The sequence below is a fragment of the Paracoccidioides lutzii genome (genome assembly GCF_000150705.2).
Source record: "Paracoccidioides lutzii Pb01 unplaced genomic scaffold supercont2.35, whole genome shotgun sequence".
Taxonomy (NCBI): Eukaryota; Fungi; Ascomycota; class Eurotiomycetes; order Onygenales; family Ajellomycetaceae; genus Paracoccidioides; species Paracoccidioides lutzii.
In genome coordinates, this window is record NW_015440981.1 from 117,163 (window position 1) to 129,358 (window position 12,196).

The following is a 12,196-nucleotide window of genomic DNA, read 5'->3' on the forward strand; positions in this document are numbered from 1 at the left end:
TTCACCATGATTCAGTGTTATAATGAACAAGGTATAACTATGCCTTAAGGTATGTTCCCAGGGCACACTCTATTTCCTCCTAAGTTCAAGTTCATTGTTCCCCAGGCTGGGATGTGGTGTTCTTTTACGGTTGAATTTTGTCTTGCAGGTAAACTCACTAGACTTGAAATAAATAAGTTAATTATCATGTGGAGTAACTAGTGATGACATAATCACATATCTCAATTTCTTCAGCCAACTGCTTCAACTTCACCCTTGATATCCCCTGTGGATGAGAATGGAGCATTAAGCCATGACTTGTCAGTGGACTCGGGTATATGCCGGGTTGAAACCACTATATTGGCCCTTTCCTGAAGGCTACATCACTTTTGGCATTTTGTTTTGTGTTTCACTAACCACCAATATAGGTATTTAACAGGCACACTCCGCCTGTCATGTTTGGGCAGATATGCCCCAGTGAACCTGGCGCTGCCGCCGAGGAGATGTCTGGAAATTAACTAGATACGAAGACTAGGTTCTCATTTATATTTCACAGGCAGGGGAATTCCCCTCTGCCGCTGCATTGTGCTGTTATTCCCCACAGCATTTTGCCGCCTTACTTACTGCGCTGTTTGCTGTTTGAAGGGTTGAGGCTTTCCTCAATTAGGACTAGCGCAGTACAGCAACGCTATTTCTACCTTTCCTTTAAGCGACCCTCTTCTAGGTTCGCTGTTGGTTTCTCATCTCCATCTCATCAACAACGCGAACTTTGCCACCCATCCACTACGTCTCCTCGTCCACACTTACCGGCCATCGATTCTGCTCATCTCCCGACGCGACATACCCATTTCTGCGACTCGATATTCCCCATCTCTTCGATATGCCTGGCGGTAAGGGAAAGTCTGTTGGTGGCAAGGGTGCTCCAAAGGATGCTGCGGGGAAAACTCAGAAATCTCACAGCGCAAAGGCTGGCTTGCAGGTTCGTATTTTCATCCATTTAGGCTGCCCAATCTTTGCATCCCCCTCCGGTTGTTGGCTCCCCAGCGATCTTCATTCGCCTATCCAACTTCTTCCGCGATGACTCCATCACTTACGCGTGTCGAGCGACAAGAAACTGTGATGGAACTGTCTGTTGGACTTCATATCGCCATTTCCCCTCTTAGGGATCGTGGATTATCAATGTTTTGTTCCTTATATGTTTGCGAGATGGACATGTTTCAATATCTTTATTTCTGAGTTACACGCTGCCTACTGCAAACTTTAAAACTAACAGAAAATTCATGTATTTAGTTCCCATGCGGCCGTGTCAAGCGTTTTCTGAAGAACAACACCCAGAATAAGATGCGCGTTGGTGCCAAAGGTATACAGTCATTTGTTGACGCTTCGCCCACTGTTGCCTATTTGTTCCTCTCTATTTATCTCCCTGATCATCAACCTCATACCCGCACTCGATAAATGCGATTAAAACCCCTAGTTTGATTTGTCAAATTGTTCCTAACCTGTATTATAGCTGCCGTTTACGTTACTGCTGTTCTCGAATACCTTACCGCTGAAGTTCTCGAGCTGGCAGGTAACGCCGCCAAAGACCTCAAGGTCAAGCGTATCACACCTCGCCATCTTCAGCTGGCGATTCGAGGCGATGAAGAATTGGACACTCTCATCCGCGCTACCATCGCGTTTGGAGGTGTGTTACCACGTATTAACCGGGCGCTACTTCTCAAGGTGGAACAGAAGAAGAAGAACAAGAGTGAAGCATAAACAAAACATATGAACGACCAAATGGCAAACAGAAAAAGGCACCTCTACATGTTAAGTGAACACATTTTTAATCAATAGCACAAAAATTTGTTCCAAGGGTGTTCTTTGAAGTCGATACATTTTATCCTTCTCAGTCTTGTTTGTCATGGCTTGACTTTTATGATCTATGCGCTTGCCTTCTTTTTGGGATTTGCGTGTGCGGCTTGCACTGAACCACAACTGATTTACATGAGGCAACTGCATTTGAATGTGGGAAGTGATGGTGGCACAATTATTATATCTTCACTTTTTGAAGATATATAATGCCTGGAAGACTAGTACCTCTTTACCTTCATTCTCATTCATGTTAGGTGGTATATCGCAATGCCTACACATGCCCTTGTTTTTCATACCTTTACTTGTTCTCTTTGTTAATTTTCTTCCTCCTTGCTTCTTGTTACTTCTCTTTCATTCTAGGGCGCTATAATGGTAAAGGTGGCTGGGTTGGCGGGATGAAAATTCACGCAGGGTACGGGAAACGGGGAAAAGGCCGATTTTTCATCCCCACAAATTTTCTCTTTTCTTTCATTTCCCCCGGTTATTGTTTTTACCCTCTTAGCGGCTTATATTTCTGCTTCTATTTCTGTTCTCTTTCTTGTTATCCCCATCATTACGTTGTCTGTCCACACAGTGCTGTATAACTAGGTTGCTCTTAGGTGAATTATATTATACAAAACATGGAATTTGTGGTTTCTCTATCTCATTCACGATGATCTATGGGATGGATTTTTTTCTTGTACATGATAGATGGCCAGGGGTATTCCAGACTCTAATCCATGTTGTCGATAGGTCAACACCTTAGTAAAATTGTAAAAATTCCGAACGTCCAAACAGAACAGGGATAGATGTATTCCGTACAGTGACTGCAAGGAGTACATGTTGAGTCCAAACATTCTGGCCTTGGGGATTCAATTTGGTACTGGGTTAAGGTGATGAAATTGATACAATGTGGACCTGACCCGCAGAACCACACAACACAAACTCCACTCCAATCGTCCGCAACAATGTTTTCTCATAAAGGACTTGGGTTTCAATAACATGTTTCATTCAAGACATGCATGATTTTTATAGTTTCATCATAGAACACTCGGGAGTTTAGGTGTTGGATTGATGGCTCGGAAAGGAAAGAAAATGGAGATGATAACCAGTTACATGCAGCTAGGTATATCTACGTGCTTCGTGGATACATAATCAGTCTTTATCCTTCCAAGCTTCGAAACATTGTTGTTCAAATGATAACGAGAAGAATACTACGTCCACCTTCATTTGCAGTGAGAGACGATTTATGCTGTCGAATTTACGCTTGAGATACAACCAAGTCATGGAGGTCTGGGCATGATGCAGCCGCAGTTGAACTTGTTCGAGTTTGGGCTTGAAATTGATTTCATGACGGACTGCATGGAACTATGAGTGTGGAAAAATGCACAATAATAATAACACCAACAAAAAGTGTAGCACGAACTAGATTGCTGTTGCTCAGATCTGCATCTAGATCTACATGACACTCTCCATCCTGCCTCACTGACTTTCCATCTTCAACGTCTCAACAGCCAAATACAGGCATGTTAGTTATTACATGCGGAATAGAGAACCTCTCTTGACTCTCAACGGGCCACTCAATCAGGGGTATGTGTTACGCCTTGGCCAGCACATGTCCCTTTAACCCAGATTTTTTGTGAAAAAAAAAAAAAAAAAAAAAAACGCATATCCAGCATCAAAGTTGGTCGCGCGACCAATCGACCGGAAGGGGGAGGTAAAAATTGGGTTGCTGTTGGCGTTTAACAAGGAACACATGTGTCTTGAGCTATTTGATCAAGTGATAAGTTATTTCTTATAGCTAATTACCCCTCTTGTCATATGTCTAGAAATCCTTGGAGAAAGGCTGGAATCCTGGGGATTTAATCCTTGTGCTGTTCCACGATTTTGCTCAGTTCATGCTTGCTTAGCCAAGCACATCGATAAGGTGAGCTATGTATGCACGGATGATGCTGGCTCAATATAAGAAGGTCAGGCAGCGCCGTTCGATAAATTAGTTACAAGTGACCACTAATTCCTTCAAAGATAAATTACACGGGCCTGAGCAGGGATACATGGGAGAACCTTGGAGAGTGCTCAGACAAAGCTAAGCTCTTCGAGGCAGCGAATACCGAAAAATCTGTCTCTTTGAAGAATTTGCACTTAAGACCGGGGACTCTAGGAGCTGTCCACCCAGCCGTTGTGGCGTGCGTCAGCATGAGTTTAACTGGGAGTCAGCCAGAACTTTTTAGTGCTCGGCTGTTTTGACCTTGGTATGGCAGCAACTGATGGGGTAGAGGAGAACTAGAGCAAATAGAACTCTCGTACATACATCGATGCATCTGATGCCTGCATTATCGTATCGTTGGCTTATAGCGCGTTCACTAACAGCTTTCGCAGCACTGGTATCAAAAGCTCACCAAGAAACCAGAGGACACCAGATGAAAATATATACAAGCTTTGTAGCAATGAAAAAGTCTCAAAACATAGAGAGTAGGGATATGAACAAAACTAAGGACATCCAAGAGAAGAAAAGAAGGGAATTTCAGTGAGTTAATTAGAGCGGCAAACATGATGGAGTTAAAAGTAGCTGAGAAGTGTCATCGTCCCGCCTTTATAGCCAGCCATCCACTACACCTTCGCCTTGTCGAGGGTAAGATTAAGTTCCTGCACCACAGTGTCCTTCTCCGTGAAGCCCATATCAGCCGCGAAGGTAGAGTGAGGAACCCATTTAGAAGAGGTACGTGGGGTAGTCTCTTCCAGCATGCGGTCGACTTGTTCGAGAGTAAGTCCCTTGGTCTCAGGGATAAGTATGTAGGCGTAGACGAAGCAAGCGACGCAGAGGCCACCCCAAAGCCAGAAGACATGGGTGCCAAGGTTACCCTTATCGGTTCCAACGAGGTAGGGAGTAATGACGGCGATGATCTGGAAGATTATTTCGACTTAGGTTAGTAAAACGTACTGAGAAAGGGAAGCGTACGTAAAATACCCGGGTAAAGAGTTGGACATACGCAATTCCACAGCCAGTTGGATGCTGTCGAAAGACCAACACCACGGGAACGAATGGGGAGAGGGAATATTTCTCCAATGACGACCCATGCACCAGGACCCCAGGTACTGGCAAAGAAGAAAATATAAAGGCAGATAAAAGCAATCATTGCCTTAACCACCTGGGGATCTTTTCCAGCTGTAGCTCCCATAATTGCAACGATAAACTCGCATGTGAACATGCCAACTGCACCCCAGATGAGCAAGGGCCGTCGGCCGAACTTTTCAATGGCCCAGAAGGAGATTGGAGTGGAGCAAACGTTGACCAGGGTTGTAATAAGACCTATCAAGAATGGGTTGTCAATGGTACGGAGATCTTGGAAGAATGTCGTGCCAAAATAGAATATAAAGTTGATACCGGTCCACTGTTGCATCATTTGCAGTGAAGTCCCCAAGATGGTTCGGCGCAGGTTACTGGATGGGTTGGACAGCTCGCCACGGAAGCAGTTGATCCATGAGTTAAAGTAGCTACCCTGGGGAACCATCTGTAGTTCGTATTGATGATTTGCTATGATTTCAGCAAGCTCCTCCTGAATGAAATCCGAGTTGGTGGGATATCCTCGTAACTTAGAGAGCACCTCAAGGGCCCGCTTGTTGTTCCCTCTCTTCACAAAGTAACGTGGCGACTCGGGAAGCATAATGAGACCAGAAGCCAGAATTATGGCCCAGAGCATTTGAAGAGCAACCGGTATGCGATAGGAACCAGTATCTCGCCGGTTCTGGGTACCGTAGTTGACACAAGAAGCAAGCAGCAGACCGAGGGTGATACAGAACTGATATCCGGAAACTATTGCGCCGCGAACTTTCTTTGGGGCAATTTCAGACATGTAGAGAATGAGAATGGCAGAGACGAAACCAACACCAAATCCAGCAATCAGGCGACCAGCAACAAGCAAACCCAAGGCGCTTGAGGCTGTTTGAAGTACGACTCCGACGATGAAGACACCGCAGCCTGCAACAATGGTGGTGCGACGGCCGATGAAATCTGCGAGGTCACCAGCGATGATCGCACCAAAGAATGTTCCGGCAGATAGAATAGAGGTGATTAGAGATTTCTTCCATGAAGGGAGGGAGAATTTATTGGAGTTTGACAGGAAATCTGATTGCTTGAGGCCAGTAAACAACTCGATAAAGTACGGCATGCCCATCACTCCGCTGATGTACCCTGAGTCATAACCGAAGAAGATACCACCAAAGGCGGCAAAAGCACACATCAGGTACGCCCTCACGGTGACGGGCGCCTCCACGCGGGAGACGTCTGCAGTGCCCGTCATGGTGAAGATCCAAACAGTTCCCAACCTTCAAGCCCCCCTCGCGGTGTGTAGTCGTGTAGGAGAAGGAGAAAGAAAAGAATGGGGAAATTGGCGGGAGATTAAAAGAAAAAAATAAAAATAAAATAAAATCACCCAAAGAGAGAGCGGCACAATGCTCGATGGGGAAATGGAGGCGATCAAAAAACGAAGAAGAAATGGGGAAACAGGGCCTTTTTAAAAGCAATGTAACTACTCCGTACTCCTCTGGCAACAAGCATACAGCTCATACAATCCCGGAGCAGCCACCTCAGGCCCAGGCGTTAGATAGTTTGAAGTCAGACGATCGTCCATCCGGCTTGATGTTGCATTCAGTGCAGAATGTTTTCGAGCCATTGGATCCTCTCGATTGACCGCATACCCGATACCCAAGTGCATATGCCCAGTTATTTACCTTCCGGGGTGTCTAACAAGGGCCCCCAATTGTTATGAGCTGCAACATACATGTAATTTTCAACCCCATTGACTCCCAGACATGGCCCATCACGACGCGCTTGTCATGAAAACTTCGGAAAAGGGGAAGCGGGCTTTTAACGGGTTTGTAGGAGACTCTCCTTTTGTGCAGGCTGGCAGAAAAGCCCAAGGGGCCTTTGCTCAAAAACGGCTGAGCAGGGATGATGCCTTTTTGGGGGACTTCAGCCGACGATCCCCATCAAAGCGAACTGCCGAATGAAAGGTGGTTAGGTTTAGCGTAACTAGGTGAGTGACGGCAGCTCTACCCAAAGTTCTGTCGGATTCAATGTATACACCTTATTTCTTTCTTTTGTTTGTTTCTGGATATTTGCAAGAGCTGAAGTCGATGCAACCTTCATGTACGACTTGACTAACGTAAAACCCCACACCAGGCCGAAATTCTCTACATAGGAATAATGAGCTGGAATAGTTCCAAAAACAGCTATCCAGTCAGGGCAAAAGACCCCAATCTGACGAGCTGCGATTTGCTCCTAGCGCTGTCAACTCTAAGACAGGGCCCGATGCCGAAGTGGTCGGAGCTGGATTAATATATCGATGTCAACTGCTATAATTATCTCGCTGGTTCTGCTGCTGGTGTGTTTTTGCGCTGAGATGGATATATTTTACTATTATTAAAAAACCAGAAAGCTTGTTGATTGATAACTACTCCAAACTCCCCTGCCGCAAGAGATTGGTGGCGTATTAGGACTCAGGAAATGCTCTCCCGGTTTCGCGGTCTGAATCAGATATACAACAGAAGTAGTGAGATTAATATGGCGTTCCGAGTGTGGACCGTGGGGTACACGATGAGCGAAACCCTTGGTGAATGCCGATTGGTGAGCGCCATGAATATACAGGCGGACTTCGACTCAAACTCGGCTCCAACTTGTAACATGATTTTGGCTTGGGATGCTCGGGAGTTGGCAAGACAGCCAACCACAGACACGGCAATTTCAGCCGGTGAATCCCAGGGTAGCATCATCGCGCAGGATAGCGCTTGTGCACCAGGGACTTGACTCATTGTTCAGTCAATGTGGCATTGCGAGATACTTGGGGACCGGGGATCCACGACTCCACGGGGATGTCCGCGCTGCCTGACAGGGTAGTGAACTACTTCAACTACGTTAGCTACCGAGTAGTTAGTTATTGGTTAGCTATGTAATTAGTGGGGTTGAGCTTGGGGAGATAATTCCGAGGTCTGTCAGAACCGGACGGAGTCGTTATGCTGGCTTGTGACATCAATAGATGCTTCTGCACATACTTTTGCGCATACTTTTGCGCATAACTACCTGGAGACGTAACTACACTCCGCAACTAAATGACGCACGCCACTCCAGTCAACCTGATGTTGTCAGCATAAGTCCGAGGACGGGGGCAGAAGGACGGGACGCGTTCAATATGTATAGCTGGAGTGCTAGTTAACTCGTTATTGTTGAAGGAAAAGAGAGGGCTCTCCAAGTGTACAACAGGGTCTTTGATTTAGTTAACTAAAAGGGGGAGGCAGTTAACTACACTGACAAGGCAAAATATGTTGATTGAGATTTTAAATCTTCAATATATATATATATGCTTCAGTTTACTAACTACCCCTCGAAGAAATGAGTTATCAGATAAGTAAACTAACTGACCTTGAAGTGCGCTGAGATCACAGCTGTCTGGAAGTTAACTTAATTAATTAGTTGAGAAACCCAGCCTCATTCAGGATGAAACTGGCTATGGCTGGCTATTGCTCTGCTGTGTCTGGCATTCTATCAATCCATCAGATTTGCCTGCACAACATGACTACACCACATCGTACCTGGTAAGTTACATAGTTCATCAATTCACTCACCCCATAAGGACTGGTTTTTGTGCATCAACATTGATTGGTCCTTCATTCTTTACTAACTATTGGCTCATGCTGTCTGCCAGGTCTCCGCTGTCCCTGATGCAACTCTCCAATCGAACCGGTCTCACTCCAGTGTCATGGGCTTCCGTCTGCACCACACTCATTGTCAGTGCAAAGCCCAGATGATGATCCGACCTTGGGCCACGGGATGCTCGAAATATAAACATAAGAACTGGGCTCTATCGAACGTCCCCTGTTCTCTCCTTGCTGAAAGGGAGATTAAAATGAAATTGACATATTCTTCGGATGAACTCCTACTCTACGTGTCTCCCTAAAGTATTAGTTACTATTGCACTGGGGATCAGAAGACACATTGACCTACTTGCAGACCCGTCAGGGGCGTCCCTGCTCTCTGACCCCGAGATTCTTTAAATAATCTCGGGTCAACTCTATTCTCTTACCTCGTTGCGGTTATTGGATCTGCTGGCAGCGTACTCCGAATCGATGTAGAATATGGCTATGTGATCTCGAGCCATTCATAAATATTTAACTAAATTTGCCGGGTTAGCAAGGATCGGGTTTCGGATATTTCTGTGTGGATTTAGCTGTGCTATTAAATGAGCCCTTTGCGACAGAGTCACCAAGCCAGTTAAGCGATCCTCTAAACACTCGTTCGGTCTTTTTAAGGGTCTTTTTCGTTGCTAGATGTCGTGAGAATGTCTGTAATACGTACAGTCTAGAGGGCCGAAATTTGCTTGTTCATATCTCCGCTTTATTCACGCTTTCCACATGGTTGCCATCGATGTACTGGCTGAAATACTGGCTTTTATTTTGGCCTCATTGTTAATGTCGCTTGTTCCCTCTCTAGAACTACCTCACCCTCCCCTGAACCACCCTGAACCACTGAATTTTCATGTGCTCAGTTAGAATAAAGTTAAGATAACTTGTTGATAAAGGGGATATTAAAGTCATATTTCGACACCGGTTCATTCTAGCAACAACAATATTGTTTGTTTACTCCCTCCCAAATTTCACCGAAGAAATCCTTTCGAATCTCAATGGGATCTCTGGGACCTATAGATACGTTTCCTTTCTACCTTTTGAAAAAGTAAACGGCAAGAGTTCAACAACGAAAGATACAATATTGGTGCTGTAATCTCCGGAGACGAAGCGCGGGATGCGAAAACAAATCCAGAGTTGCTGTTCTAGATGAAGTCCACTGCTCGAGTGAAATGTACAGCCTAAATTAAAAATATGTAACAAAAGTGCAGGGTAAGAGGTTGATACTCGCTACCAGTAACGCGCATTATCGTTATTGGATGATCTATATTGTATAGCGGAAAGAAGGAGATCCCTCGATGACAAGTTCCCCGCGGTCCGCCTTTCTGTTGCACCGCCAGAAATAAAGGCTTAACATGCCAACGATGATCAGGAGGAGGACCTGACAACTAGGGTTTGCGGAAACACTAGTGTTAGCAAGCCAAGTTTCCACTCAAGGGCCTGTGGCGTTCTTAGTTGAAGCTTGTACGGGAATAGAAACTCACGTGATGGAAGCGTAAATTCCTGGGATATAAGCCGGCGCATCCTGCGACCTAAAAACCAGACTTCCTGCAATGCCCCCAATGCCTCCCATTGCTACGAGCGTGGTACTAGCCAATGCTCTTGTCCACTGACCGCGAATATTGTTGGCTTGGTAAGCAAGGGTGCATGGAATATTGGCATTCACGCCCGCAGTCGCCAGGAACACCCCGAAGTACCGAACAGCATTGATCCTTCCAAAGCCCATGATCGGCAGGCCAATTATAGAGATAAGGCTGTTGAAGACGAGGACAGGCGCGCGTGTCTGGTGCTTATCACCTAGGTAGGAGGTGACGAACATGAGAATTCCTGCCAGGACGAACGGTGGCGCGACGAGGCATTGTGAGGCACCGATGCTAAAGCCCAAATTGTTGTGGAGGATGATGGGTAGGAAATAGGCGATCGAGTAAGTTACGGTGGTCAAGCAGCTGTCGTAGAAATATGGTTAATGACGTGGGGAATTTTCAGAAATACCAGAGGAGAAAAAGGGAAGAAAAACGGAGCAAAGGAGAGGCAACATACAAAAATATCATTCCAAAGGCCCAGATCTTCAAGTCTAGAGCGGGGCGGAGGAATTTCCTTATGCTAAATGGTTCAGCATCGGCATCGCCTCGATCCTTGTTCAATCGTCGTATGACGAAGGCACATTCTTCTTTGGTGAGGAATCGCCAGGCTTTGTGAGCCTTGTCGGGAAAATCTACGAGAAATATGTAGATGATGATGCCAACGATGACGGTTAGCTGACGGACACTGTCAGCTTTTGTGGTCCATACTTTTAGAGACAGAACCAGTTGCCGCCACTCACCACGCCTTGCATAATAAAAATCCACCTCCAGCCTCTGTAACCGCGTAAGCCGGCCATTTGGCTGAAGCCGAACGCAAGGATGCCAGAAAGTGCGCTGGCCACACAACCGATCAGGTAGAAGATGGAATAGCGCTTTTGAACCTCATATCTAGAATACCATGTTGATAGAAGGTACACTGTTCCTGGGAAAAAACCTGCCTCCAAGAGTCCCAACAGAGCTCTGAGAATAGTAAGTTGATGCCAATTCCTACTTAGGCCAAACCCCTAATACAGATTGGATTAGTGCAGCCAAAAGGAGCAAATTTTTTAAAAGCAGGGGCGACAGTAATACTTACGATCAAACAGATTCCCCATGTTATCACGATGACGCCAAGGAAAATCCTTGGCCCAACCTTGCGGATGACTGCCGTCATAGGAGGTTGACAGACAATATATGTGATGAAGAAGACCAGAGCAACAAGCGACTGCAGAGAAACAAGCGCGGTTAGAAAACAACGAACTGGCTCAAAATAATGAATTCTTCCAGAGCGAATCACGAACATATCGATAGCCAATATCCAATCTTAACTCCTGGATCATGCCAGCGATTGCAGCCACTGACAAGTTCGTTCGGTCCATCAAGCTAATACAATAGCCCAGGCCGCACATAGACACGAGCCGCCGGTCGATACGATGGATGATTTTCCTCTGTTCTGCATAGCTGTAAACGCTGTCAACGTCAATGTCCTGGGAGACATTGTTGTTGACGTAGGTAGCGGAAGGGTCATAGGACGGTTTCTCGATGTCGGAACCCATCTTGTTGGGCCAATTGCGTAGGGATGAGCTGGAGATAGGGCCGTGCTTCAATAAGGATATAGTAGATCGAGATGATCAGCTTATGTCCAGGAACGTGCCTTCACGTGCCTTCATAAATATGTGTCTGGCTGGGGTATCTGAGGACTTTTATATACGAATGGAAGTTCATTTCGCCCCCCAATGAACATCTCTGTATCCAGAACCATTACTCGTAAATTTACCATATCCAAGTCTTATGGGGACTTGAGGAATTTTAACGCCAATTCGAGCCATAGCTACTTAATGTCGTCAGAATAGTTGAAATTGTGTTGAAAGAAGCTTACAAGAAAGTACCGGCCACAACTCTATTCCTGCAAGAGGAGAGACAAATGTGGAGCGGAATGGAGACGGGTCCACAGTCAATCACGAATGCTGATTCGCGTCCCAATTTTTGTCCTATGGGGTATGGGTTGGAGATCCGTACAGAGTCATTGGACAGTGGCATGGCAAAGCTGACACCGCATCATGTGAAAGACGTGTTAACTTTGCCACTATTTTTCAAACGCCGGGTGGAACCTCGGATTTAGGTTCTAGCGCTGTGGCGTTGGA

The 12,196-nt window shown here is 45.8% G+C and overlaps 5 protein-coding genes across 5 annotated transcripts; 3 read left to right on the top strand and 2 right to left on the bottom strand.

Moving 5' to 3' along the window:
* Positions 1-859: 859 nt before the first annotated feature.
* Positions 860-1,737, top strand: PAAG_08471 (histone H2A.Z; the record flags this gene model as incomplete). The annotated part of the gene is made up of 4 exons (XM_015846521.1): positions 860-958; positions 1,024-1,176; positions 1,270-1,339; positions 1,490-1,737. The coding sequence occupies 4 exons, from the start codon at positions 860-862 to the stop codon at positions 1,735-1,737; spliced, it is 570 nt and encodes a 189-aa protein (XP_015701185.1).
* Positions 1,738-4,422: 2,685 nt separating this feature from the next.
* PAAG_08472 (hexose transporter 2) lies at positions 4,423-6,113 on the bottom strand (the record flags this gene model as incomplete). Its single annotated transcript, XM_002789580.2, has 2 exons — positions 4,423-4,716; positions 4,803-6,113. The coding sequence occupies 2 exons, from the start codon at positions 6,111-6,113 to the stop codon at positions 4,423-4,425; spliced, it is 1,605 nt and encodes a 534-aa protein (XP_002789626.1).
* A 357-nt stretch (positions 6,114-6,470) lies between these two features.
* PAAG_12563 (hypothetical protein) lies at positions 6,471-6,822 on the top strand (the record flags this gene model as incomplete). Its single annotated transcript, XM_015848040.1, has 2 exons — positions 6,471-6,534; positions 6,623-6,822. The coding sequence occupies 2 exons, from the start codon at positions 6,471-6,473 to the stop codon at positions 6,820-6,822; spliced, it is 264 nt and encodes an 87-aa protein (XP_015702346.1).
* A 553-nt stretch (positions 6,823-7,375) lies between these two features.
* PAAG_12564 (hypothetical protein) lies at positions 7,376-7,618 on the top strand (the record flags this gene model as incomplete). The annotated part of the gene is made up of 1 exon (XM_015848041.1): positions 7,376-7,618. One exon carries the CDS (start codon positions 7,376-7,378, stop codon positions 7,616-7,618), a length of 243 nt encoding a protein of 80 aa, XP_015702347.1.
* A 2,136-nt stretch (positions 7,619-9,754) lies between these two features.
* On the bottom strand, positions 9,755-11,608 carry PAAG_08473 (hypothetical protein; the record flags this gene model as incomplete). The annotated part of the gene is made up of 6 exons (XM_002789581.2): positions 9,755-9,878; positions 9,975-10,436; positions 10,531-10,748; positions 10,814-11,077; positions 11,149-11,277; positions 11,354-11,608. 6 exons carry the CDS (start codon positions 11,606-11,608, stop codon positions 9,755-9,757), a joined length of 1,452 nt encoding a protein of 483 aa, XP_002789627.1.
* Positions 11,609-12,196: the final 588 nt, after the last annotated feature.